The 27902-nt window shown below is 51.3% G+C and overlaps 1 protein-coding gene and 1 pseudogene across 4 annotated transcripts; both read left to right on the top strand.

Annotated features, from left to right (window-relative positions):
• Window positions 4768–7457, top strand: Stk19-ps1 (serine/threonine kinase 19, pseudogene 1; annotated as a pseudogene).
• C4b (complement component 4B (Chido blood group)) lies at window positions 8024–23787 on the top strand. Of its 4 annotated transcripts, XM_006523531.4 has the most exons (42): window positions 8024–8164; window positions 8265–8457; window positions 8914–9115; window positions 9324–9394; window positions 9474–9562; window positions 9856–9938; window positions 10039–10135; window positions 10651–10756; window positions 10832–10964; window positions 11282–11397; window positions 11483–11659; window positions 11805–11990; window positions 12086–12271; window positions 12925–13083; window positions 14167–14293; window positions 14957–15031; window positions 15285–15479; window positions 15572–15686; window positions 15791–15861; window positions 16051–16190; window positions 16319–16522; window positions 16998–17049; window positions 17136–17225; window positions 17351–17560; window positions 17719–17794; window positions 17898–18054; window positions 18150–18266; window positions 18355–18526; window positions 18721–18953; window positions 19035–19202; window positions 19697–19756; window positions 20757–20850; window positions 20937–21117; window positions 21212–21302; window positions 21432–21506; window positions 22020–22122; window positions 22261–22350; window positions 22428–22526; window positions 22661–22744; window positions 23029–23161; window positions 23299–23434; window positions 23570–23786. In XM_006523531.4, the coding sequence occupies exons 1-42, from the start codon at window positions 8100–8102 to the stop codon at window positions 23633–23635; spliced, it is 5277 nt and encodes a 1758-aa protein (XP_006523594.1). In that variant the 5' UTR covers window positions 8024–8099; the 3' UTR covers window positions 23636–23786. The 4 variants fall into 4 exon arrangements, with proteins under 4 accessions (XP_006523594.1, XP_006523595.1, XP_030105319.1 ...); XM_006523532.4 differs by lacking the exon at window positions 19697–19756 and having other exon boundaries at window positions 23570–23787; NM_009780.2 differs by lacking the exon at window positions 23570–23786 and having other exon boundaries at window positions 8029–8164; window positions 23299–23546.
• The last annotated feature ends 4115 nt before the right edge of the window (window positions 23788–27902 follow it).

The following is a 27902-nucleotide window of genomic DNA, read 5'->3' as shown; positions in this document are numbered from 1 at the left end:
TGAGACAGGGTTTCTCTGTGTAGCCCTGGCTGTCCTGGAACTCACTCTGTAGACCAGGGTGGCCTCAAACTCAGAAATCTGCCTGTCTCTGCCTCCCAATTGCTGGGATTAAAGGAATATGCCACCACTGCCCAGCAGTGAGGACAGATTCCAGGGGAACAATTCAACTGTCTGTCTATGCCTCTAATTTTGACAGTGTTTCTTAAGATGACTTATACTTAAAACATTTTTTATAACCTTTTATGGTACTGTAAGGCTGCAACCATAGCCAAACTGATTGTGTGAGTGTCTAAGATGCACAAAGATGAATATATATAGATAAGTCTGTCTTTACTTTGTATGGCTGGATGGCCACAATCAATGAGATGCATTAGCGCTCTCATAAGATGATTACTCTTGTAATAATCTTAATTAACAATATATGGGTGAGTAAAAAATCTTAAATTTGCAATCAAACTGCAAACTGCAATCAATGGAACATTGGAAACTTTAACCATAATTTTTAAGTTTCTTTTGCAACATTAGAATATATATCTACAACTTTGGGAAAGCAAAACCTAATTTTAAACAATTGATCATCTTTAAAATCAATATTAGAAACATCACTATCATGTTACGAAGTTTGGCTGCCAATTCATGAATGCATGACAGTGTAAATTTTAATGCTTTATTAAAGAGACATTGTTTTAAATCTTATCTCTTATAAGTCTACTTTCTAAGATAAGAATCACATTAAATATTATCTCAATTAGAAGTATCCTTAGAGGTCTGGTTTTCTGGACTGCTTTAAGCCACGTGTTGTTTAAAACAACCCTGAGTTACCAATATAAAACTAACTTTCTTGTTACGAATGTTACACCTTTTTAATCATACTCAATAACTTATAAACCAATACTCTATGACCAAGACATGCAGAGCATATTTATACCTTTACGACCAGTCAAAAACCAAATGAAGCAGCTGCACAAATCTTATATATTTATACCAATCAAAGAATTATACTTTTTCTAGCTATAATTTCAAGATAAGAACACTTTGTCATTTGCTGAACCCAATAATCACAATTGCAGAGAATTTTTTAGGAAAAAAAAACAATGATCAGCTTATTTGCCTTAGAACTAAGAGGTTGCAGACTCCTCTTTAAAAACAGTTTTTCAGCAGGGACTCTCCTGCTGTGCTTGATTCTTGGCTAAAGTGCAGGGCACTCTCAGGCTCCTCTGTGCAAACTGAGACTGAATCAGCAGATAGAGTTTTAATCATTTTTTTCCAACATGAAACATAGTACAGTCAGTCATTCAGACAATGAAACAAAAACATACATGAATTGACATGTGGACAGATTGGTGCACCAGACATAGACAATACAAAGAGGGTAGAGAACTTCTCCTGTAGGGGCCAGAGAGAGTTAACAGGACATTTCCCGATTTCTCCCTGTCCCTGGGAGAGTTCCAAAATGCATTTTCCTCTTCACTCCCCTCCCCTCCCTTTTACTCCCCTCCCTTCCCCTCTCCTTTCCTTTCCTTCTTGTAAGCAGCAGCTTGTCAAACCAAGATTAAAACCCAAAATTCTCTAACAGCTTCTTGCAAGCATCCAAAACTTCCAATTTATTTAATCTGAGGGCAATTCTCTGAGAAAACACACAATCTCTATACACTAAATGTCTCAAATAGCCTAAAGGTCTACCATGCTGAATCTTTTTTGAAGCCACCATCAGCCACACTTAGTCAAACATTTTACAGCCATCTGAAAAACCTGCTCTGCCCGCTCTCCACCTTCTGTAACGAACAAAAACACCATCCACAAAATGAATTATATGTGTTTGAGGAAATGATTTCCTAACGTCCAATAAAGCCTTATCTATGAATTTATGGCACAATGTAGGATTGGGAAGTTGCAAATAAAGTAACAGTAAGAATTGAGCTATATTTTGACCTTTATGAAAGTCTCTTTTTATACTTTAACCATAACTTTTAATTTTATCTAAAGTATCAGAATCCACAACTTGAAGTTTTTCTTATAACTGTGGCTGTGTCCTATAAGGAGGTCCACAGTTCCTGAATGGAGCTAAGAGGCTGCCCCTTAGCTAGGTTTTTCATCTTACCTGCTTCTTTAGTGAGCAGAGCCCCGTCTTTACGGGACTTTGATTTACAATCATTCCTCCAAGGTTCTCTCCACCACAGCGTGGGCAGAGACTTGGAGAAAAGCTCTTCATGTTTCCCGAGGGATTTTTACAACCCTTCCTCAGGTGTCCCGGTTTTTTACAACTGAAACACGCAGCTTTATTTCCCTGAGAACACTTTTCATTCTCAAAGGTGTTCTTAAAATTGGTGCTGAGTTTCTGTCTCTTTATCACTACAGCATAGACCTTTACTACGGCTCAATGAGATGTCTAAATATGTTTTAATGTCAGACTGCCCCATGGTAAAAACTTACCCGTCAAACTGATGAGCCTTTGTCAGTCGGTCTGAAGCACCAAGATGAGATCCTATCCTTGCCTGAGAAATAAAGAAGAAAAAGGAAAGGAAAAGAAAAAAGATAAAGTCTTACCTGCCCTGAAGTCCCTGTTTGGCCCAGTCGGCCTCTCTCAATCTGTGTGGAATCAGGGTTTCAGACAGATGGGCAAAGAGTCAGTGAGAACTGACAAATAGTTGCAGACACAAGGGAGTGCTAAATCTGAATGTAATTTGTCCAAAGGAACACTGTACTTTTAATACAGAAGAAAACCAAGAAAGCCAGGTGAACACATCTGCCAAGTTACATTGACACAAAACAAAAAGAATGCATACATAAAAAGATGGCAGGATCCAGGCCGCGTTTACCATTGAAAATAGGAACAACCCTTAATTAAAAAGATCAGCTAAACACAGGAGCCAGGTGAATCCTCTGATGCAATGCTAATCTATTATTAAACCCACCACCAGGGGTTCTTTATTAAATACCTGATTTTGCTATTCCTCTGGGTCTAGTGAAAAAATCTGCACCAGGGGAATTCCCTTCTACTAACCCTTTCATGGGACAACCCACCTATTTCCTAGGTCATTGTGTATTCCTGTGTTTGGGTGTGACTCGGCTATTGTCCTAAGTAATTACTATGCAGACTAGCCATGAGCTTTTCTAGCTTTGTTCGAGTAAATTATAATGCCTAATTACTTTCACTGTCTATACTAGAAGAGAATTTGAATGTTACTGAATAGGTAATATTCTTACTGAATTCCAAGCTCAGGGTCAGCTTCAAGGATTTTCTAGGAACCATTGGAACACTGGTGGATTCTTAGGTATATATCAATGTCAATTCTTAAAGGCACTTATAATGAGATAATACTGAAAGAGAGCACACAGATCCATGCACCAGACTAATGCGGGGACAGGGTTTGCGTATATCGGCCATTGGAATGCCAAGGTTGCAGGAGGCTGTTTCCATGAAACTCTTTGCCTCAAGACTGCATCCAGGCTTTTAGGCCTACCAAGCAGACTTTACTTGAGTGGACGTAGCACTCAGAACAGATAGAGGTCAGAACAGGGTCAGATCTCCTGAAACTGGAGTTACAGACAGTTGTGAGCTGTCACATGGTTGCCAGGAGTCGATCCAGCATCCTTTGGAAGAGCAGCTAGTCTCTTAACTGCTAAGTCAACTCTCTAGCCCCTTCAAAAGAATTTTTTAGACAGATATGTTTTATGTGCGTGTTTGCATGTAAACATGTTACAGCATGTGTGACGGTTTGTATATTCTAGGCCAGGGAGTGGCACAATTTGGAGGTGTGGCCTTGTTGGAATATGTGTGACCTGGTTGGAATAGTTGTGTCACTGGGGGTGTGGGCTTAAGATGCGCACCTTAGTTGCCTGGAAGTTAGTCTTCCACTAGCAGCTTTTGGATGAAGACATAGAACTCTCAGCTCTGCCTGTGCCATCCCTGCCTGGATACTGCCATGCTCCCACTTTGATGATAATGGACTGAACCTTTGAACCTATAAGCCAGCCCCAATTAAATTTTTTTTTATATAAGACTTGCCTTGGTCATGGTGTCTGTTCATAGCAATAAAACCCTAACTAAGAGTGCGTGTTTGTCCAGGGGCCTGAGCTGAGGTCGACAGATTGGTGAGGTGTCTTTACCCACTCTGGCTTCTGTTGTGTTGCTGCCCACAGAAGTCCTGGATGGTTTGTTTATTTGGGTTTGTTGTTTTTGTTTACTTCGTGTTTGCTTGCCTGGCATTCAGGCAGGATCTCATAGCCTAGGCTGGCCACAGACTCACAAGTTCTGACTTCCCCTATCCAGTACGGAGTATAGGCATGTGCCATCATGGCCAGCTCCATTATTGTTTAAGTATTTTATCCAGTGCTTCTCACACACCTCCACCCAACATCTAGACTGATGAGTCTTCGGGGGCAGGATCTGTCTTTATCACTATTTGTCTTGTCCTTTTGAAACAAGGACAAGATGTGTAGCCCTGGCTAGACAGTAGACCATTCCAGGCTGCTTCTGCCTCACAAGTGCAGTGATTAAAGGCAAGACCGGCATCACTGTTTTATTGTAGTGACTGATAAGTCTGATGTTAGAAAATATGTATATTGATTATTAGCAGCTCATAAGGTGGGTAGGTGACTGGTTGGAAGCAGCTGCTTGATGGTCACCTGAGTGTCTCCATGGTAAATGTCCTAATCCTCCCTCCCCATCACCCCCTCCCCGAAATCAGATTCTCTGCCCCAGAGCTCAGAACATGGCTGCTTGTCTTACCCTGTCTTTCTCTTTCCCCTCTCATCTCTGTGGAGACAGAAGGAGCTTCAAGAACTGGGAGAGATCCGAATTATCCAGCTAGGCTTTGACTTGGATGCTCATGGAATTGTCTTCAAGAAGACTACAGGACCCAGGTCTGTGAGAAGGGAGGGAGGGGTGGGGGTGGGGAGTACACCAGTGTGGTGGTCTCGGGAGGGAAGCTGGGCATAGAAATAACTGACATTATGTCTAACCCACATCTCATAGAGGGCACAGAGTTCTGGTAATTAGTAAGATGGGGAGGAAGGAAGGAAGTGTGGGGGAGGGAAGAAGGAAGCAGGGAAAAAGGGAAGTAGAAGGACCCAGGAGAAGGGAGTCAGAGATAGAGAGCCATGGTGGGGGATGGGCTCATGCTGGCTACCGACATCAACTCTGGTTCTAGGTCCTCAAGGCCTACCATGTGCTGGGGTGGTACAGAAGTTCCTGGACTCAGTGCTCCCAGCCTGTGGGGACCTCAGTTTCCAGCAGGATCAGATGACACAGACGTACGGCTTCAGGGACCCAGAGATCACGTGAGATGTGGTGGGGTCAGTAAGTCAGGCCTCTAGCAGCGTTTCTGAGTGAGCCTCTGTTCTGTAAAGTGAAATGTACTCCACCCTGCAAGAGAGCCTTGGACTAGAAATCGGCAGAGCTAGAGGCTTGCCCAATATGAGGCTTTGCTGGAGCTATGCCTGACAATGCCATGAGAATAGAAAATGGCAGAGGCTACAGGATCCCTAAAGATTCAAGTTCACAGGGTCCCCTGTAAAGTACTAGGCAAGGTCTCAGTACAGAAGGATTTTAGGGTACCACACCTGTGTCAGGCCTCCTGCTTTCTAACTTGCTGGTATGGGAACTCACTGATCTCCCCTGGGAAGTAGCAGGGACAGAGTGGGGAGAGTTCATAGGTCATGGTGAGCCCAGAGATGACGCTTACTCCTCAGGCACATTTCAGAGCCTTTGCTCAGGGAGGGCTTCCCAAGGACACTGTTTTATGAGCAAGCAGTCTCCACCAAGAGGCCTGGGGAGCTGGCTTGCTTGGAAAAGTCCATGCTGTGTGAGCATGGGGGCCTGAGCGAGCTGCAGTTCCGGCACCCCCATAAGCTGAGCACAGTGAGGTGCCTGGGACCCCCGTGCTGGAAGTCAGGAGAGAGGCTAGCAAAGTGCACCCAAGCCAATGAGCTCCAGGTTCAGTGAGAGTCGCTATCACAAATATAAGGTCCAGCTAAGTGTGATGTTGCACACCTTTAATCGCAGCACTCGGGAGGCAGAGGCAGGTGGATCTCAGAGTTTGAGGTCAGCCTGGTCTACAGAGCAAGGTCCAGGACAGCCAGGCTACACAGAGAAACACTGCCTCAAAAAATAAAAGGGAAATAAATATCCCAATGTTTAAGAGCAATGGCTGCTCTTCTAGAGGACCCAAGCTTAATTCCTAGCACCCACAAAATGGCCCTGAATAGTCTATAACTCCAGTTTCAGGGGATCCTGTACCCTCTCTGGCCACCACAGATACTGCATGCATGTGCTAAACATGTAGTCAAAGCACGAATACACATAAAAAGTGTCTTTTTAGAAGTCAACAGTTATTGCACATGCTTAATGTAAACCTGTAGCCTCTACATGCTTGTGTACCTGCCCAGACAGTATATGACACCCACACCCACACCCACACCCACACCCACACCCACCCCACCCCACTTCACACCCAGGCAGCAGTAGTGGACCCAACAGGGTAAGTGGGTCCCTGCTTGGGTTGCCTGTGTTTCTGGAAGCTCAAGGTCCATGCATCAGCAGTAGGGGAAGGGAGGGTTCTCAGCCCAGGCTGCATCATCATGGCCGCCTACCACCTGCAGGCACCTGGTGAACGCTGGGGTCCTCACTGTCCGAGATGCTGGAAGCTGGTGGCTGGCTGTGCCTGGAGCTGGGAGATTCATCGAGTGCTTTGTTAAAGGTATGGTGCCTGAGGAGCAACACCCATGGGGGGTCTTTAGGTCTCCAAATTTGACTCACTTCTTCCTTTTCCTGGACCTTCTCCTCCAGGGCGCCAGGCTGTACTGAGCATGGTGTGGAAGGCCAAGTACTGGGAGCTTGCCCTGTCAGAGCTCCTGGGCCGCAGGGCCCCTTTGGCAGTGCGGCTAGGTCTTGCCTACCATGTGCACGACCTCATTGGAGCCCAGCTGGTGGACTGGTGAGTCTAGTCCTGAGACTTGGGAAACGTGCAGGGACCCAGGGTTGGTGTCCCCCTAAGTGTTGCTTCTGTCATCAGTGAAGCCAAGATTCTCTCATTCCCGGACTCGGGAGAAGACTGAACTAAATTCTGGATTTGCACACTTTGGGTCTAGGCAGCTGGCTCCAGTCTTGTCTTTCTGTTACACAGTGTCCCCACCACTTCTGGAACCCTCCTTCGCCTGCCAGATACATGAGGAGCCAATGCTTGGATTCTGCAACTCACTGAGTGAGGTTCCTGGAAGTGCCACTCCAGGGTGGCTGAGCAAGTCACCGCAGTGGGTGCCAGGCTCTACTGCTGCAAGCTGGGCTTCTACCTGAGCCGGGCTGTGGGCATTGCAGCTCTTGCTTCTGTGCGTGTGGAGTCAGGAGCCGTGCCAAGGGGATGAGAAGGTGGGATTGCTAGAGACACTGGAGCAGGGAGTAGAAAACTCTGCCCTTCACGTCAGGCTGAAATTGCCAAATAAAATACTCGTGCCTGCACTTCTTTCTGTGTCCTTTGTTCAGTGTGGTGTATGTACGGCTGTGTGAAGCCCAACTTGGGGCTGAGCATTTCATCATTGTTTAGAGAGAGAACAAGGCTTACTCAGGCCAATTTCCCTGTCTGGGGTGAGAGTGTACCTCATCTTCTGAGCTATAGGCTTTCTGTTAGAGCCATACCAAGCAGAAGGCTGCCTTGAATATGAGGCCATCGACTGGGGAACCCATTCTAGTTTTGTTAGGACCTTTACCTGTCTTATCTATGTGTCATGTTGGAGCTGAATACACGCACACATGGGCAAGCACATGTATTCGTACACACACACACACACCCACACGCACATGCACAGGGACACGCACACGCACACAAACACACACACAAGGGGAAGTCCCTGGTACTGGGAATAAACAAGCACCAGATCAATTTTGGGGCCAAGATTTCTACAGAGACCCTGGTGTTTGGGTTGCCTCCCCAGCTCTGGGCCTAGGGCCAGTTCTGTTTCTTGGCCATCACGTGGTTTCCCGGCTCATGGGGCAAAGGGAGGGGCAAGGTCCAGATCAAACTCTGCCCCAACCCTAGGTTGATCAGAAGGGAGCAGACAGTCAGACCAGACAGGTCTGACCTTTCCTGAATCCTCCAGCCATGCGGCTCCTCTGGGGGCTGGCCTGGGTGTTCAGCTTCTGTGCCTCATCCCTGCAGAAGCCCAGGTCCCGGGGAAGACACTGGCGTTTGTGTGGGCCAGGGGTGAGGGAGAGCGGGGTGGTGGGGTTCGGCTGGGTCTGAAGATGTACCTCACTGTTCTCCTAGGTTGCTCCTGTTTTCCCCTTCTGTGGTTAATTTGGGGACCCCCCTGTCGGTGGGGGTACAGCTCCTGGATGCCCCTCCAGGACAGGAGGTAAAAGGATCAGTGTTCCTCAGAAACCCAAAGGGTGGTTCCTGCTCCCCAAAGAAGGACTTTAAGCTGAGCTCGGGAGATGACTTTGTGCTGCTCAGCCTTGAGGTAACCAGTACCAGCACCCCTGCTGTTTCTCAGGTCTCTCTGCTGCACCCCATTGTCTGCTTATTTAGCAGCAGACAGGAGCTTGTTATGTGACATAGGCTGGCTTTGAACTCACAGCTGTCCTCTTGCCTCAGCCCCCAAAGTGCTAAGATTTACAAGTACACCTGGTTTGCCTGTTGCCTTTTGTTTTATTGTTTAGTTTTGCTTTTGAGATGGGATTTCAGGGTGTAACCTAGATTGGTTGAAATTGCTCAGTGACCCTACTGTGGGCCTCTCAAGTGTTGGGATTACAGCCGGGAGCCATTGTGCCTGGCACTTCTGTTGCCTTTTCCTTCCCATCCCCCTCAATGACTTCCTGCCTCTCTCTCCTCTGGCACAATGGCCTTGCTGTCCCTACCTTAGGCTCTGTATTGGGTTCCTTTTGCTCTGTCTGATAGTCTCCTTCTGTCTTGATAGGTCCCACTGGAAGATGTGAGGAGCTGTGGCCTCTTTGACCTGCGCAGAGCCCCCCACATCCAGCTGGTAGCTCAGTCTCCGTGGCTAAGGAACACAGCTTTCAAAGCCACAGAGACTCAGGGTGTCAACTTGCTCTTCTCTTCCCGACGAGGCCACATCTTTGTGCAGACCGATCAGCCTATCTATAATCCGGGGCAGCGGGGTGAGCCTCCAGCCCCAGGGCCTTTGCTCTGTCTCTCCCAGGCTGCTCAGGGCATGTTTGGTGCCTTCTATGTAAGGCAACTCCACAGATAGAGCCACCCTAGGGGCTTGATTAGCAGTTAAGTCCCCGTTGTCTCCCTGCAGCAGTTCCATTCGGTTTGCTCAGGACTCTTACCTCTCACCCCCACCTTCCCTCATCCTTCTCTTAGTTCGTTATCGGGTCTTTGCACTGGATCAAAAGATGCGCCCATCCACTGATTTCCTCACCATCACAGTGGAGGTGAGTGTCTGACCTCTGACCCTCCCAACACTGTGCACTGATGTGACCTCCCACTTGACCACATCGACTCCCCTCACAGAACTCCCATGGCCTCCGTGTACTCAAGAAGGAGATATTTACTTCCACATCCATCTTCCAAGATGCCTTCACCATTCCAGACATCTCAGAGTGAGCTCTCCCACCTTAGGGTTTCCCTTTATCTGTACCACCCCAAGGCCTGCTTCCCTTGGCACTGTCCACCACCTCTGACAGACAGAGGCACGTTCCAGATGTTCTGACCCTGCCCCTCCCAGATCTCTGGTCATACCACAGCTTTCTTCTGGAGGAATCAGGCCATAGCTGTCTGTGGGTAGCCTGGACTCACTCACACTAAAGTTGTCTATGGGTGGGTAGCCTGGACTCACTCAGGCCATGGCTGTCTGTCGGTGGGTAGCTCAACTCCCTCCCTTGTCCATTTTCAGGCCTGGGACCTGGAAGATCTCAGCTAGGTTCTCAGATGGACTGGAGTCCAATAGGAGCACCCACTTTGAAGTGAAGAAGTATGGTGAGTGCTGAAGTATGGGGTACAGGAGGGTGAGGTGGGCAGCCTGAGGGGAGGACCCTGTCTCTAGTACCTGGCCACCCATCTCTTCACCCTTATTCAGTCCTTCCCAACTTCGAGGTGAAGATTACTCCTTGGAAGCCATATATCCTGATGGTGCCCAGCAACAGTGATGAAATCCAATTAGACATCCAGGCCAGGTACCCACCCTCCTGCCCTGCCTCACTCCTCCATCTTTGCAAAGCCCAGCTTCCTTGCACCCTTGGCTTTTCTTTTTCTTGATCTATTATTTGAGATTTTTTGAGACAGAGTCTCACACCCACTGTATACTCACCGTGTAGTCCTGTCTGGCCTTGAACTTACTGAGCTCCATCTGCCTCTGCCTCTTGAGTGCTGGGATTAGAGATGTGCATGTGTGTGCCTATGTGTGCAGAGGAATGTGTGTGGGTACAACCTCTTGTGTCTTCCTTGGAGACACACACTCATTGCAGTGGAACTCACTGACTGGGCTAAGTTGGCTGGCCTGGCAGCCCTCAGAACCCCCACCTCCATGCTCCTAATGCTAGGATCACACAAGGAGGCTGTCACATCTCTGGGCATTTCTACAGGGATCCTGGGGCACCAAACTCAGGTCTTTGTGCTTTCTTGGCAACACTTTACCACCTGAGTTATTGCTCCAGCCCTCAGCTCTCCTCCTGTCTCCCCATGACAACAGGTACATCTATGGGAAGCCCGTGCAGGGCGTGGCATACACACGGTTTGCGCTCATGGATGAGCAAGGGAAGAGGACTTTCCTTCGGGGCCTAGAGACGCAGGCCAAGGTAGGGTAGCGTCAAGGGGGTGACAAGGGGAAGTGGGGACCTAGCATAACTCACAGCCTTTTCTCTTCTTCTTAGTTGGTGGAAGGCCGGACCCACATTTCCATCTCAAAGGACCAGTTCCAGGCTGCCCTGGATAAAATCAATATTGGGGTCAGAGACCTGGAGGGGCTGCGTCTCTATGCTGCTACAGCTGTCATCGAGTCTCCAGGTGGGTGGCTTCCCTCTGCTGGCACTTCAAGCCTTGCCCTTGAGAACACCCTCAGGGGCAGTTTAAAAATGCAAATGGCACCATCAGACAGCCTCTGGTCCTCACCATCCAGTACAGCTCCTGATGCCAACACAGACCCAGGTCCCCCCATCGCAGTCCTGTCCTTTCCTGTCTCCTTTTATCTGTTTCCAGTCACTCTCCTCTTGGTTCACCATCTGATAGGCCGTGCACACATGTGCAGATGAAGCAGTGCACAACCAGTTCTTGGTTCCCTTCCCTGGGTTCTGCCCTCTATGTCTCTGCTCTCTGTCTTGCAGGAGGAGAGATGGAGGAGGCAGAACTCACGTCCTGGCGCTTTGTATCATCTGCCTTCTCCTTGGATCTCAGCCGCACTAAGAGGCATCTTGTGCCTGGGGCCCACTTCCTGCTGCAGGTTCCTCTTGGAAGGGCAGGGCTGGAGGGGAGAGGGTGTGGGCCAAACAGTCTTGATGACACCTCTTTCTAACTGTCTCCTCCAGGCTCTGGTCCAAGAAATGTCAGGCTCTGAAGCCTCCAACGTTCCTGTTAAAGTCTCTGCCACATTGGTGTCAGGCTCTGACTCCCAAGTCCTTGACATTCAACAGAGCACCAATGGAATTGGCCAAGTCAGCATTTCCTTCCCCATCCCACCAACTGTCACAGAACTTCGACTCTTGGTAGTGGTTCTCTGAGGACTGGGATGGGCATGGAGGCAGGGAGGGTGCATGAGTTGTTTCCTGGGTGCTTTTGGTGGAGTTTGGTGGAAGGGGTGGCACATTTGGGTCCTTGGCATATCCCCTGCCCTTCATGCCTTCTCTCCAGGTGTCTGCGGGCTCCCTCTACCCAGCCATAGCCAGGCTCACCGTGCAAGCCCCACCTTCAAGAGGCACTGGCTTTCTTTCTATTGAGCCACTAGACCCTCGGTCCCCTAGTGTGGGGGACACCTTTATCCTAAACCTTCAACCTGTGGGCATCCCTGCACCTACCTTCTCTCATTACTACTACATGGTATGTGGGACTTGGGGTATAGGAGTGCTGGGTGTAGGACTCGGGGCAGGGTGTATACCAAGCAGGAAGCCACTCACTGCCTCCCCATGGCTCAGATCATCTCCAGAGGCCAGATCATGGCTATGGGTCGGGAGCCCCGGAAGACTGTGACCTCCGTCTCTGTGTTGGTGGACCATCAGCTGGCTCCCTCGTTCTACTTTGTGGCTTACTTCTATCACCAAGGACACCCGGTGGCCAACTCTCTGCTCATCAACATCCAATCCAGGGACTGTGAGGGCAAGGTGACTGGGTCTGTGGGCTGTGGTGTGTGTGTGTGTGCTTGTGTGCATGTGTGTGCACATGCCTGTTAGCGTGCATATTCATGTGCATGTGTGTACACATGTGCAGATGTCTGTATGTACATGTGTGCTTGAATGCATGTGTACTTCCCTATGCAGGTGTGCATGTATGCTTGTGTGTGTGCATGTTCAAGTGTGCATGTGCACGCAGGGGTTCAGAGGAGGACAGGATGACTGGTTTAGCCACTGAGTGTGCATGGGGCTGGAGGTGAGAGTTCACTCTTTTTCTTTTTTCCTCTTCATGCATGTGAGGTGGGCATGTGTGTGTGCACATTTTGCATGCTGCATGGGTGCATGTGCTTGTAGAGAGCTGGGGGTCATCTGTCTTACTCTTCAGCCTTAGTCATTGGGGCAGTTTCTTTCACTCAAGCCTATAGCTCACTGATAAGCCTCATCTTCTAACCACCTTGTTCTGGGGATCCCACCCACCCACCCTGTCTCTGCCTTTCCAGGCTGGAATGACAGGCATGCCCTCACCCCCACCTGGATTCTGGGGTTCAGTCCTCATGCATGGATGGCACACCTCTTAATTACTGACCCATGTCCCCAGCCCACTCTCCATGTGCTGATTGTCTTTTTCCTCCCATTTCTGCCAGCTGCAATTGAAGGTGGATGGTGCCAAGGAGTATCGTAATGCGGACATGATGAAGCTCCGAATTCAAACTGACTCCAAAGCCCTGGTGGCACTGGGAGCTGTGGACATGGCTCTGTATGCTGTGGGTGGTCGGTCTCACAAACCCCTCGACATGAGCAAGGTTTGTCCAACCTTCTTCATGCATCCTTTATCCTCTTTCTCCTCCTCTTCTTCCTCCTCTCCTCCTCCTCCTCCTGTGCCTCTGCCTTGTCTTCCTCCTCCTTCTCCTTCTCCTTTTCCTCCTCCTCCTTCCCCTCTTCTTCCTTTTCCTCCTTCTCCTCCTCCTCCTCTTTCTCCTCCTCTTCCTTCTCCTCTCCTCCTCCTCCTCCTGTGCCTCTGCCTTGTCTTCCTCCTCCTTCTCCTCCTCCTTTTCCTTCTCCTCCTTCTCCTCCTCCTCAAACTTCTCCTCTTCCTCCTCCACTTTGTCCTCTTCATCCTCCTCCTTCTCCTCCTCCTTGTCCTCTTCATCCTCCTCCTTCTCCTCCTCCTTGTCCTCTTCCTCCTCCTCTTCCTTCTCCTTTTCTCCCTTCTCTTCTCCTCTTCCTTATTCTCTTCCTCCTCTTCCTCCTCCTCCTCCTTCCCCTCTTCCTCCTTTTCTTCCTCCTCCTCCTTCTTCTCTTCCTCCTCATCCTATTCCTCCTCCTCCTTTTTCTTTTCTTCCTCCTCCTCTTCCTTCCCCTCCTTTTCCTCCTCTTCCTCATTCTCCACCTCCTTTTCCTTCTCCTCCTCCTCTTCAAACTTCTCTTCCTTCTCCTCTTTCTCCTCTTCCTCCTCCTTTTTTTCCTCTTTCTCATCCTCCTCCTCTTCTTCCTCCTTCTCCTATTCTTCTTCCTTCTTCTATTCCTCCTCCTCCCTCTCTTCGTACTACTCCTTCTCCTCCTCCTCCCCCTTTTCTATCTCCTCCTCCTCTCCCTCTTCTTCCTCCTCTTCTTCCTCACTCCTCTCCTCTTCCCTCTCCTCCTCCTCCTCCTACCCCTCCTCTCCCTCTTCTTCCTCCTCCTCCTCCTATCTTAAGGTCTGGGGCTTAGTTCTTTAGTCTCAGTCCCTATAGGCTCTTCCCAGTCTTCCCTTGAATCCTAGATGTTCTTGGTCTCCCCACTCGCTTCTCTCATCTTTGAGCCATACCCTAATACCCTCAGCTGAGTGGCAGATCCTGCTCCTCAGTTGCTCACATCTCCCAGCATCTCTTGCCTTTTCCTGCTAGGTCTTTGAAGTAATCAACAGCTACAATGTTGGCTGTGGTCCTGGAGGTGGGGATGATGCCCTTCAGGTGTTCCAGGATGCTGGTCTGGCCTTTTCTGATGGTGATCGACTAACTCAAACCAGAGAGGGTAAGAACGTAGTGAGTGGGAGCAGAAGAAGGAGAAAAGGCCGTGCGCATGTGTGTGCACCTGTGTGTATGTATTTGTGTGTGTTTGTGTGTATCTGTGTCTGTGTGTGTATGTCTGTGTGTGTGTGTGTGTGTGTGTGTGTGTGTGTGTGTGTGTGTGTCTTAGTCAGGGTTTCTATTCCTGCACAAACATCATGACCAAGAAGCAAGTTGGGGAGGAAAGGATTTATTCAGCTTACACTTCCATACTGCTGTTCATCACTAAAGGAAGTCAGGACTGGAACTCAAGCAGGTCAGGAAGCAGGAGCTGATGCAGAGGCCATGGAGGGATGTTCTTTACTGGCTTGCTTCCCCCTGGAATGCTCAGCCTGCTTTCTTATAGAATCCAAGACTACCAGCCCAGAGATGGTCCCACCCACAAGGGGCCTTTCCCCCTTGATCACTAATTGAGAAAATGCCTTACAGTTGGGTCTCATGGAGGCATTTCCTCAACTGAAGCTCCTTTTTCTGTGATAACTCCTGCTGTGTCAAGTTGACACAAAACTAGCCAGTACAGTGTGTGTGTGTATGTGTGTGTCTGTGTGTGAGATTCAGGGGTCTAAAGGCTGGGTGGGCTGAGGGATGGAGAAAGAGGAGGCTTGACGACTCTCTTGCTCTCTACCAGACCTGAGCTGTCCCAAGGAGAAGAAAAGTCGGCAAAAGAGAAATGTTAACTTCCAGAAGGCTGTCAGTGAGAAGTGTATGTTGTGGGTGCCCATGGAGCACTGGGAGCCATGTCTTGGGGTCAGGGTGGGATCTGCTTCTCTGCCCTCTGCAGCCCCCTGGCCAGTTGTGGTATGGAGGGTGAGGAGGCCAAGGGCTGAGGGTGGAGGCTGGCTGGTGCAGTCCATCGGCCTGCTGACTTCTCCCCGAGCACGTGCTGGTGGTTCTAGGTTTGATGGATGCTGAGGCTTCAGTCCCTCCCACCTGCCTAGCCTTCCCTGGCCCAGCAGTGGGCCAGTATTCTTCTCCAGATGCCAAGCGCTGCTGCCAAGACGGGATGACGAAGCTGCCCATGAAGCGTACCTGTGAGCAGCGGGCTGCCCGTGTGCCTCAGCAGGCCTGCCGTGAGCCCTTCTTGTCCTGTTGCAAGTTTGCTGAGGACCTTCGCAGGAACCAGACCAGGAGCCAGGCACACCTTGCCCGAAGTGAGCAGCCAGATGAAGCTGAGGGAGGGATGGGCGGTGACGCCTGAGAGGGCAACACATTCCCTCCTCAATGCCTTCCCCACTGCCCCCAGACAACCACAACATGCTGCAGGAGGAAGACTTGATAGATGAAGACGACATTCTTGTGCGCACCTCCTTCCCAGAGAACTGGCTCTGGAGAGTGGAACCTGTAGACAGCTCCAAACTGTGAGGGCCTGGCATGCCTGATCTTGCCTCTGGGCTGGGTCTGGGGAGAGTGACAAGGCTGTGAGCAACAGGGCTTCTCTGCATTCCCCCCGACCCTCCCACAGGTTGACAGTGTGGCTTCCTGATTCTATGACCACATGGGAGATTCATGGTGTGAGCCTGTCCAAAAGCAAAGGTGAGGCGGTGCTGTCCAGACGTCTTCTCATCCCTCCATGCTCTGACCCTCCCTCTGCTCTCTGCATGGATCTGGGGAAAATCTTCACTGGCTTGCCTGCAGGCAAGAGCAGAGGGCAGTCATTCCAGAACCCTTCCTCCCCGAGGCCTGAGGTCCATCTCTGTCACTGCCCCATCTCCCTGTCCACAGGTCTGTGTGTAGCCAAGCCAACTCGTGTTCGAGTGTTCAGAAAATTCCACCTGCACCTGCGCCTGCCCATCTCCATCCGCCGCTTTGAGCAGTTTGAATTACGGCCTGTTCTTTACAACTATCTGAATGATGATGTGGCTGTGAGACCGTAGGGGAGCCTGAGCATCCAGGGTGGGCATAGGGAGGGGTGCAAACAGGGACAGGTCAGGTCAGGCAGTGGACCTGATCCAATTAGGAATCTCTGGCCATCCCTGTTTCCTGTCCCCAGGTGAGTGTCCATGTGACCCCAGTTGAGGGGCTGTGCCTGGCTGGTGGTGGAATGATGGCCCAGCAGGTGACAGTGCCAGCAGGTTCTGCCCGGCCTGTGGCCTTCTCTGTGGTACCCACAGCTGCTGCCAACGTGCCCCTGAAGGTGGTGGCTCGAGGGGTTTTTGATTTAGGGGATGCTGTGTCTAAGATTCTCCAAATTGAGGTGAGTGACTGCCTGGAAATCTAGCCACCCCGCCCCCCGGACTCCCAGCCATTTAACATTCTACTGGCCAGGCCATGTCTCTGCACTCAAACCCAGTGTATGGATAAACTTACAATCCACTATTGTGACTCAATTGTGTCCCAGAAATTGTTTACTTATATTGAGACAGAGGCTAGCCCAGGCTGTAGTCCAGGCTGGCCTTGAACATTCAGTAATCCCCCTGCCTTTGCCTTTGGAATTACTAGTCTACAGGCACCACTGTCACACCTAGCCGGCTGTCTCTGAAACGGTTTGTTCTGTTTTATGTTATTTTTGTGGTCATGGAGGTTAAGTCCAGGACCTTGTACATGGTAGAGAAGTGAGCTGAGTCCCTGTTTCTGACTGGGAAGTTCACATGCCAAGACCCTGGGGTGTTCACCCAGAGGGGAGGCTGTAGCCCTGGCTAATCCCCCACTGTATTTTCCAATTGAGACAGAAGGAAGGAGCCATCCACAGAGAAGAGTTAGTCTACAACCTCGACCCCCTAAGTGAGTATCCCCTGCCCCAGCCACCAGTACCCTAGTGGAGTTATGGGGCACAGGGGCTCACCCACCAGCTCCTTTCCTCTGCCTAGATAACCTGGGTCGGACTTTGGAGATTCCTGGCAGCTCGGATCCCAACATCGTCCCTGACGGAGACTTCAGCAGCTTAGTCAGGGTTACAGGTGGGTGGCTGGTCCAGACCTTTTTCACGAGCCCCTGCATTCACCTGAAGTCCATGGACCCTGTTATAGTCTTCTGGTGCTGAGTGCGTAGACCTAGTCTCATCTTCAACTTCTCTGTCCTTTAGCCTCGGAACCCTTGGAGACTATGGGTTCTGAAGGTGCCTTGTCCCCAGGAGGTGTGGCCTCCCTCCTGAGGCTTCCCCAGGGCTGTGCAGAGCAAACCATGATCTATTTGGCTCCTACCCTGACTGCTTCCAACTACCTGGACAGGACAGAACAGTGGAGCAAACTGTCCCCTGAAACAAAGGACCATGCTGTGGATCTGATCCAAAAAGGTTCTGGGTTAAGGGAAAGCAGGAGTCAGAGCCAGGGAGGGCATGAAAGGCAGCCAGGAGCCTAGAGAGAGAAGCTGGGGTCAAGGGTAAGGCGCTGGGAGTACAGCCCTGGCCCAAACAGCTGGAGAGTAGGAACCTTGGCACCTCTTTTTTCCCAGGATACATGAGGATCCAGCAGTTTCGGAAGAATGATGGCTCCTTTGGGGCTTGGTTACACCGGGACAGCAGCACCTGGTGAGGCTGGGGACTCTGTTCAGGGCAGCCAGAGGTCAAAAAGCAACCAGCCAGGTCTCCTGAGAGACTAGCATTTTCTCCAGCCACGCCCCCTCCGCTCTAGGCTGACTGCCTTCGTGCTGAAGATTCTGAGTTTGGCCCAGGAACAGGTGGGCAACTCCCCGGAGAAGCTGCAGGAGACGGCTAGCTGGCTGCTGGCCCAGCAGCTGGGTGATGGCTCCTTCCACGACCCATGTCCAGTCATCCACAGAGCAATGCAGGTGTGAACACGCTGGAGGCACGTGTAGGATGTCAGCAGGAAGACGGGCTCCTCACAACTCTGGCCTGACAGCCTCTCTTTCTCTCTCCTCACTAGGGGGGCTTGGTGGGGTCTGACGAGACAGTGGCACTGACCGCCTTTGTGGTCATTGCCCTTCACCATGGGTTGGACGTCTTCCAGGATGACGATGCGAAGCAGCTGAAGAACAGAGTGGTAAGGAAGCCGTGCTCTGTCCTTCCTGCCCGGCCATCCTTGCCCCGGGAGCCCGGGCATGCAGGCTCAGGCCTCTGCTCTCTTCTAGGAAGCCTCCATCACCAAGGCAAACTCATTCTTGGGGCAGAAGGCAAGTGCTGGGCTCCTGGGTGCCCATGCCGCCGCCATCACAGCCTATGCCCTTACGCTGACCAAGGCCTCGGAGGACCTGCGGAATGTTGCCCACAACAGCCTGATGGCCATGGCTGAGGAAACAGGGGGTGAGGGCGAGGGCACCCTGGCAGAGCACCTGGGACTTGGGGCCCTCGGATTGCCTGAAAAGGGCTGAAGAGAAGGGGCCTCTCATGGCTGTGGAGTGGAAGCAGGGGGCTGCTGACAGGGGGCGCCAAGATCCTGGTGGCTCAGCTCATCACCTGTAGTTTTCTTGTTCAGTATGCATTTCTCTCCCTTCTAGAACACCTCTACTGGGGCTTAGTCCTTGGCTCTCAGGACAAAGTTGTGTTGCGCCCCACAGCCCCCCGTAGCCCTACAGAACCTGTGCCCCAGGCCCCAGCCTTGTGGATCGAAACCACAGCCTATGCCCTGCTCCACCTGCTTCTGCGGGAGGGAAAGGGAAAAATGGCTGACAAGGCTGCATCCTGGCTCACCCACCAGGGAAGCTTCCATGGGGCATTCCGCAGTACCCAGGTAGGGGCAGCCACAGGGCTTGCTCAGGGTGGGTGGTTGGTTCTGAGACCAAGTGTCCGACTCCCACCCTAACCTCCTCAGGACACTGTGGTCACCCTGGATGCCCTGTCTGCCTACTGGATCGCTTCGCACACCACTGAGGAGAAAGCACTGAACGTGACGCTCAGCTCCATGGGCCGCAATGGGCTTAAGACCCACGGGCTACACTTGAACAACCACCAAGTCAAGGGCCTGGAGGAGGAGCTAAAGGTGACCTCCTCCATCCCTGATGGGGTTGCTGGGGTATTGGGCCCAGGTCAGAAGCCTCTGTCCAATGCCCAGTCCAGCCCTCTCCTGAGGGTGTGGTGGGGAGACTGACTTTCTTCTGGCTGTGTGGTCAAACCTCTGGGCTCTTCTTCCTTCATCTGTAAACAGGGTGTCTATAGAGTCCACACCAGGGTCTAGGTCAGTGGTTCTCAGCCTCAGAACGCTGTGACCCTTTAGTACAGATCCTCATGTTGTGGGGACCCCAACCATGAATATATTTCATTGTTACTTGATGACCCTAATTCTGCTAGTTATGAATTGTAATATCTGACATGCAGGATATCTGATACACAACTCCCAAAGGGTCACAGGTTGGGAACCGCTGGTCTAGTTGTTCTGGAGATTGACACTGTAGCCAAGCACAAGTTTCTGTGTGTGGGGCTACTACTGGTCTGCTCCCCTGTGCCATCTGACCTGCTGCCTCTCCCTCCTGGCAGTTCTCCCTGGGCAGCACAATCAGTGTCAAGGTGGAAGGAAACAGCAAAGGCACCTTGAAGGTGACAGGAGAGGGGTGCATGGGTGGGGAAGGGAGGAGGGACTTTGGTCTGTGAGAGAGAGGGTGGAGGGGTAGAGGAGTGAGGGGTACTGGGTTGTGGTGTGGGTTGGGGAGCTGGGGTGGGGTGGGTGCTTGCAGGATGTAGGGGGCAGTGTGGGGTAAGGGGGTAAAGTGTACAGGGGCTTTAGTAGGGTGTAGGGAATGGGGAAGGGTGGGGCATGTAGGGTGAGGTTGGGGAGTTGGACATGGAGTACCAGGGTTGAGTGAGGTAGGGCAGCTAGGTGAGAAGAGGTGGAGTGGAGGTGTGGGGTGCAGGGGTAGGCATGGGCGGTGGGTGGGGTGGGGAGCTGGGCCTTGACTGGGACTTTGTGGCATAGCATGTGTGTTGGGGAGGAGGAGGCCATCTCCTGGCTTGGTGTCCCCTGTTCCTTCCCTGAGCCTCCATCTTTGCTCTAGTCTGGTTTCCCTCCATTTCTGGGTGTCTGTCGTCTCCTTCAGCTCCATCCCGAGTACCTCAGACCTAGGTCCCCATGAGCTCCCCTCCTCCCCCGTTTCTTCCTTTATGTCTCACTTGACCCAGGGCACCCATAGATGTCTTGGTAGCTCCCTCCTCTGGCCCAGGCAACTCTTGCCTCCTGTCACACTAACCCTCTGATCACTGCCAGCATGGCAGTGAGGCTGACAGCCTGGGGAAATGTGCCCCTTCCAAAATGAAGTGGAGTCAGGAGGATCAGTGGCCCAAAGTCATCTTTGCTGTGCCCAGTGTGAGCCCAGGCTATGAGAGAAGCCAGGAGCAGGCAGCTTTCTGGCAGGCTGGGCTCTCAGGGCAGCCCCACACCTCACTGCAGCTGCATCTCACCCCTTGCCTCATGTGCTGCTATTCACTGGGATTGGGGATGGGGCAAGGGAGGAGCTGGGACCTTAGATCCTTCAGCCCAGGCACCCCTTCAAGTCTGTGCCATATGTGTCCTGTGTTCTCTCCCCCTCTCTGACTGAGGCAGATCCTTCGTACCTACAATGTCCTGGACATGAAGAACACCACATGCCAGGACCTTCAGATAGAAGTGAAGGTCACAGGCGCTGTGGAATACGCATGTAAGCCCTGGGGTCAGGGGGCCTTGACTGACCCCTGTAGGGGGGTCTGACAGGGGCTTCTGCCTCCTCACCACTGTACTACACAGGGGATGCCAATGAAGACTACGAAGACTACTATGACATGCCAGCCGCAGATGACCCCAGCGTCCCCTTGCAGCCTGTCACGCCCCTGCAGCTTTTTGAGGGTCGTAGGAGCCGCCGCAGGAGGGAGGCCCCCAAGGTGGTCGAAGAGCAGGAGTCCAGAGTTCAGTACACTGTGTGTATCTGGTGAGTGCAGAGAGCTCTGGGGAGAATGGTGGTGGGAAGAGGCGGGGTGTGGCACAGTCTGAGAATCTATACATCTGGCTTCTCCTCCCACTAGGCGAAATGGCAAGCTGGGGCTGTCTGGCATGGCCATCGCAGACATCACCCTCCTAAGTGGATTCCACGCCCTGAGGGCTGACCTGGAGAAGGTACAGTCACCCATAGACACCTCTCCATCCTTTGGAGCCCACCTCCCTTTTTGTAGCAACCCCAAGTGTCGAACCCAGTCACACAATGACCAGGGTCCCTGACCTGTGGCTACCTCCTCTTTCCTGCAGCTGACCTCTCTCTCTGACCGTTACGTGAGTCACTTTGAGACTGACGGGCCCCATGTCCTGTTGTACTTTGACTCGGTGAGTAAAGAGAAGTTTCACAGGAGGGGACACTGGGTTTTTGAGTCTGTATGATAAGGGTCACATGTGGCAGGTGGCCTTAGAGAACTCACAGCTTCTCCCACATGTCACCATGAGGCCGGGGCTGTGACCTCAGCTTAGCAAGGTTTATGGAGAGTCACGGAGAGGTGGAGTCCACCGTGGACACTCACTGGGAGACTCTGAGGGCCTGCTCGGGCACCTGCTCCTGGGAAAGGAGGGAGCAGGGGAGGCAGGACTGATTCAGAGTCTGACCCACATCATGGAGGGTTTCACAGGAAGTGCCTGTAGCACACAGAGGTCCTGGGACAAGGTCTCCCTATTGGCAGTGAAGTCATCAGAGGCCTTGGGGACCAGATTTTAGAGTCTAGTGGCAGAGAAGTGACAGCATGAATGATCCTGGAGACAAGGCCATGGCGAGCAGTCCAAGGCAAGGCATTGAAGGCAGCCCTGGCTTGGCCCTGAGCAGGCTTCCATCTTCCATCCTGGGGCCAGGTCCCTACCACCCGGGAGTGTGTGGGCTTCGGAGCCTCGCAGGAGGTGGTTGTGGGACTGGTGCAGCCATCCAGTGCTGTCCTGTATGACTACTACAGCCCTGGTGAGCACTTGGGATGCTTTGGCAAGCAAAATTGCGGGGGGTGGGGGGGGCGGAGGGTTTGCCCTCTCATCTGGGACACCACGGAGTGGGGGAGGCCTGGGCTCCAAGAGGCCCTCATGTCTTGCCGCCTTTCTCTAGATCACAAGTGCTCTGTGTTTTATGCTGCACCCACCAAGAGCCAGCTCCTGGCCACACTGTGCTCTGGAGATGTATGCCAGTGCGCTGAGGGTGAGAGGAGACCCAGGTCGGGGGCCAAGGGGATTGGCTGGGAGGGCGAGCTGGTCTCATGTGACACCTTCCTGCAGGGAAGTGCCCTCGACTGCTAAGGTCACTGGAGCGAAGGGTGGAGGACAAGGACGGCTACCGGATGAGGTTCGCCTGCTATTATCCCCGAGTGGAGTATGGTCAGTCCCTCCTCGGCCTCTATTCTCCTTGGCATGGGCTCCTTGTGCTCTTGGGGTTGCCTGCTCTTCCCCCAACCCCACCTGTGGCCTCCCTGCTTTGCCCTGACTGCCTCCCCCTTCCCTGTCCCTCCCAGGCTTCACGGTTAAGGTTCTTCGAGAAGATGGCAGAGCTGCCTTCCGTCTCTTTGAGTCCAAGATCACCCAAGTCCTGCATTTCAGTAGGAAGGAGGAATGGGCAGACAAGCAGGCTAGGGAGTGGTGGAGGCTGAGGTCTGGGTGTGGGGCCTCTTGGAAATGGGAAATCTCAATGTCTGAATATGACCCCCACCATCCTGTTGTCTCCCCAGCCCCTGTTCATTAGGAACCTGGGCTTGCTCATAGTGAGCAACAAGTTCTGTAGGAAGCAACGTGGCTTAAACAGCAGGATCTACACAGAGTCCTGCCCAAGGTTTCTCCTGGCCCTTTCTTTTCCTCTGATGGCTCCATCTCTTTATTCCCTCAGGAAAGGACACCATGGCCTCCATAGGTCAGACCCGCAACTTCCTGAGCCGGGCCTCTTGCCGCCTTCGTTTGGAGCCTAACAAAGAGTACTTGATCATGGGGATGGACGGGGAAACCAGTGACAACAAGGGAGAGTGAGTCCCCCAGTCCCTCCCTTGCTCTCCTCATACCTGTGACCTTCCTTTTGGGGACAGATCCTAGGCACCTAGCTCTGCCTCTCCAAAGCCAAACGCCTTGAGTACATGTCCTGACCCTACTATGTCACCTGCAGCCCCCAGTACTTGCTGGACTCAAATACCTGGATTGAGGAGATGCCTTCAGAACAAATGTGCAAGAGCACCCGCCATCGGGCAGCCTGTTTCCAGCTCAAAGACTTCCTGATGGAGTTCAGCAGCCGGGGGTGCCAGGTGTGAGGCCTTAGGACTCTGGCTCTCTGAGCTCAGCTCAGGGTTAGGGCCTCACTGGATTAGAGGCTCTGCTCTACAGGGTAAATAAAAGAAAAGCTTTTTGACAGCCAAATCCTCTTGTGTGTCTGTCTGTAGGTGCGGCAGTCTGCCACCCACCCAGGATTTTCAGGCCTGAGCCTTGGACCAGAAAGCTCTGCCTGACCCTCCCTGAGGTTTGCCTAGGAATCATGCCATCTTGGGGCCCAGTAGCCAGTGCCCCAGGAGCCTGTTGCTGGGTGTCACAGTTTCTGCACCCTCAGGCCATCTCTCCTCTTTAGCCTACTGTCTTAGTGCCTTTGGAGTCCTGGGGTCTGGTGGCTTCAACTGTGTCATGGTCTGTTGACTCTGTTATCAGTGTCCTTAGGCAACTTCTCTGGAGTTGTGCAACCTTCAGGTCTGACCAGGTGATCATCCAGGCAAAGGACAGGACAAAGATTGACTGTGTTGTTCCTGAATATTCAAGGGGAAGCATATCTTGAAGGGTCAACTCTCCCCACCCTGTCTGCCTATCTTTGGTTATTCAAGGGTGACCTAGTTCTACCAAGGAAATTTAGCGAGGTCAGACGAATCTGCCATTTGACCATTCTGCTGAGATCCATGGTCTGTCTCTTTCCCCATTCTGCCCAGTGAGTGGTACCACAACCAGAACCATAGCCTCTTATCGCAGAGGCTCATCACTGGGGAACACAATGGGACCAGGTAGTTCCTGTGCCCTGCGGAGGTCAGATGTCAGAGCTCACATCAGTGAGGAGAGCATCAGAGGATCGTGGATATTTCACGTGTTTTTCTGCTTTGTTTGGTTAAAATGCATCCCAGCCTGGCTTCAGACTTACTATGGAGCCTAGACATTTGACCAAGGATTTTGCTGCAGTAGGAAATGAACCAAGGGTTTTGTGCACACCAGGCAAGTATTTTTCGAACCGTACCATATCCCTGAAAAAAAAATTCTAATTTTGTTTATTTTTTACTTTTTGAGACCAGGTCTTATGTAGCCAACACTGGCCTTGAACTCCTGATCTCAGATTTTGGCAGAGAGAGCTAGGATGTTTGAAGCAGAGAAAGAGAACTGTACAAAGGCCGGGGTTGGGGCAGAGCATATTTGGGACTTATCATCGCTGGAATTTGTATCTGGAGGTGTGGGAGGCATGGTGAGGTTTCTAGGTCGCCCCATCAAATGAGCCCCTCATGTGGGGACCTTGGGGAAGCTCTGGTCTTCCTGGGTGTTTCAGATGGTCAGGTCTCCTGCTTTCAAGGTCCTGAGACTTACATTTGCATCCCCCAAACTTGTCACCAGAGCAGGGATTCAGCTGTAGCCTGGGTCTGGAAGGTCACCTATAATGAGGATGCTGCTGTTACTGCCCAACCTGAGAAATCCCTCCTTTCTACCTCCTGGGGCAAGGCTGGGATACAGGCTGGGCCTGAGCCTCTGCCACAAGGATCTGTCAGTTGTCAGCTCACCAGCTGTGGGTAGCACAGTTGGATTCTCACCTTGGGCATCCTGCTGTACTGCTGTGCTTTGCAGGAATTTTGGAGTAGAGGGGGACCCCCTGATCTGGGGGTCTGTCTATAAGTCTGGGGATAGGCAGTTGGGGGACTTGTCACCCATCTCCTTAAGCCACACCATCCTAATTGGAATAGTCTCACCCCAGATACTCTATGAGGTTCCCAATTGCCCCCTTATCAAGTGCCCCTGGGGTGGTCCTGGGGAAACTCCATCTCTAACAGTTGTAACTTCTGACCCAGCCGTGTCTTCCCAGTCCCTCCTGGGGCAGCCGAGGTTGGAGGACTGTCTTTATCATGATGGGAGCCATCTTCTTCCTGAGCTGGTAACCTGTGGGCCCTAACCCTCAAGGTTGCCTTAGCAAGCATATAGCAAGCCCTCTCCTCTTTCCCATTCCTGTCCTCTGGCCTACGAGCAAGGCCCCCTCCTTTTCTCCTTTCCTCTTAAGGTTTTCTCAAACTCCTTCACAACTGTGGTAATTTGTGGTTTTTCAGCTTTTTTTTTTTTTTTTTTTTTTTTGGTAAGTCGACTCCAGTTGATCATTTCTTTCAGCCTTGACTTCATTAAACAACTGGGGCAGTGGTATATGGTGTAACTGTGCGTCATGGTAGCCATGGTGGGGGCAGAGCAAAGCAGGTAGGAGCTGGTACACATTGTTCCAAAACGTGGTCCCTTGTCTTCTGAGCACCTTTTGTGTGGTGCAGGGGTAGAACCCAGGGCCTCTCACCATGAGGCAAACACTAACACTGAACCTTGCTTCTTCTGAGATAGGGTCTTGCTATGTAGCCCAAGCTGACCTCAGACTCAGTCTTCCTGCTATTGCCTGCTAAGTGCTGAGATCATAGGCAAGCACCACCACACCTAACTCTACATGTTTATGAAACTGAAAGAGACCATATAAGCAATGCTACCAGGCCAGGCATTGTGGAATATGCCTGTAATCCCAGCGTTTGGAGATGGAAAAGGAGGGGTCAGGGTGAGGTCATCCTTAGCTACATCAAGACCAGTCAGGGCTACATAGTAAGACCTATGTCAGAGAGAGAAGGGAGAGGGGAGAGAAGAGGAGGAGGAGGAGGAGGAGGAGGAGGAGGAGGAGGAGGAGGAGGAGGAGGAAGGTAGAGGAGGAGGAGGAGGAGGAGGAGTGGATATCCTGGCAGAAGAAACTGGAACTAGGAAAGACCTCACTGACCAGCCATGGCCAGGCTGCCCCAACTGGTACACGGATGGTAGCAGCTTTTTGGTTGAAGGTAAGTGAAAAGCAGGGGCAGCAGTGGTCAACGGGGTCAACGGAAAACAAACCATCTGGGCCAGCAGCTTGCCTGAAGGGACGACAGCCTAGAGAGCAGAGCTAATTGCACTCACCCAAGCTTTGCAGCTGGCAGAAGGGAAGAACATTAATATCTACACAGACAGCAGGTATACTTTCTCCACCACTCACATACATGGGGCAATCTATAGACAAAGGGGCTACTCACATCTGCTGGGAAAGATATTAAAAATAAAGAAGAAATCTTGAGCCTATTAGAAGCCGTACACTTGCCAAAAAAAAAAAAACAAAAAAACAAAAACTGGCCATCATACATTGCCCTGGTCACCAGAAAGGCCATGATGCCATAGCAAAGGGAAATCAGATGGCTGACCTGGCTGCCGAACAGGCAGCCCAAGGAGCTATGATCCTCGTAGCTAGAGAAAAAAAAAAAAAAAACTTAAAGACAATTATGACCTCAAAGACGCAGGCTTTGACTACACTCCAGAAGATCAGGAACTAATAGACAAACTACCTGAGATATGTGGGTATACTCCCCAGGGAGTGGCTAAGACCCAAGATGGTCACTTGGTCCTGCCCACCAAAGAAGGACAACAATATGGAGCCAATCTACTCTGGCTCACACACTTTGAACTAAGACGCTCAAAGAAATTGTCAAGAGCTCAAACTACTATGTTATAAGATTGCCCGACCTTGCCCAGGAGATTGTTAATAAATGCCAAGCCTGTGCCCTCCCCAATGCCCGGCACCACAAGAATGCCCCCAGAAGGCAGCTAAGTGGTGAGTGGCCAGGGGCATACTGAGAAGTAAATTTTACTGAAGTTAATCCAACCAAGTACGGTAATAAATATCTATTAGTTTTGATAGACACTTTTTCAGGGTGTGTCGAAGCCTTTCCCACTAAGAAGGAGACCGCCAATATCGTGGCAAAGAAGATATTAGAGGAAAATTTCCCAAGATCTGGCATCCCTAAGGTATTTTCATCGGACAATGGCCCCTCCTTTGTTGCCCAGGTAAGTCAAGAGTTAGCCAGACAATTGGGGATCGGTTGGAAGTTACATTGTGCTTATAGACCCCAGAGTTCAGGACAGGTAGAGTGGATGAATAGAACATTAAAAGAAACCTTAACTAAATTGGCTTTAGAGACCGGCGAAAAAGATTGGACAGCTCTCCTTCCCTTTGCCTTGTTCCGAGTACAGAACACCCCAGGGAAATTTAAACTTACACCCTTTGAATTCCTCCATGGGGGACCACCCCCCTTAACAGAAGCAGGGGAAATGTTTGACCCTGATGTTCCTTTTTCCCAACCCTGCTAGCTCACTTGAAGGCCCTAGAACTGGTCAGAAAAGACGCCTGGGAATTGCTGAAAAAAAAAAAAAAAACGTTCGAATCAGGAACCACCAAGGTGCCACATAAATTTCAAATAGGGGATCCTGTCCTGATCCGGCTCCACCGTTCTGGTAACCTTGAACCCAGATGGAAAGGGCCCTACCTAGTGCTTCTGACAAGCAGCCCACTGGGCCAGCCCTGCTCGCAATTACCAAGCATGGCACAAGAACCTCCTCCCTCCCTCCTACCACTGGTGAGAGACTCTTTAGTCTCATTGGAGGGGTTTCTGAGGCTCTCAATGTTACAAATCCTAAAGCTGCGACCTCATGTTG

This window comes from Mus musculus, chromosome 17 (genome assembly GCF_000001635.26).
Source record: "Mus musculus strain C57BL/6J chromosome 17, GRCm38.p6 C57BL/6J".
Taxonomy (NCBI): Eukaryota; Metazoa; Chordata; class Mammalia; order Rodentia; family Muridae; genus Mus; species Mus musculus.
This window is presented reverse-complemented; position numbering and strand designations above follow the sequence as displayed.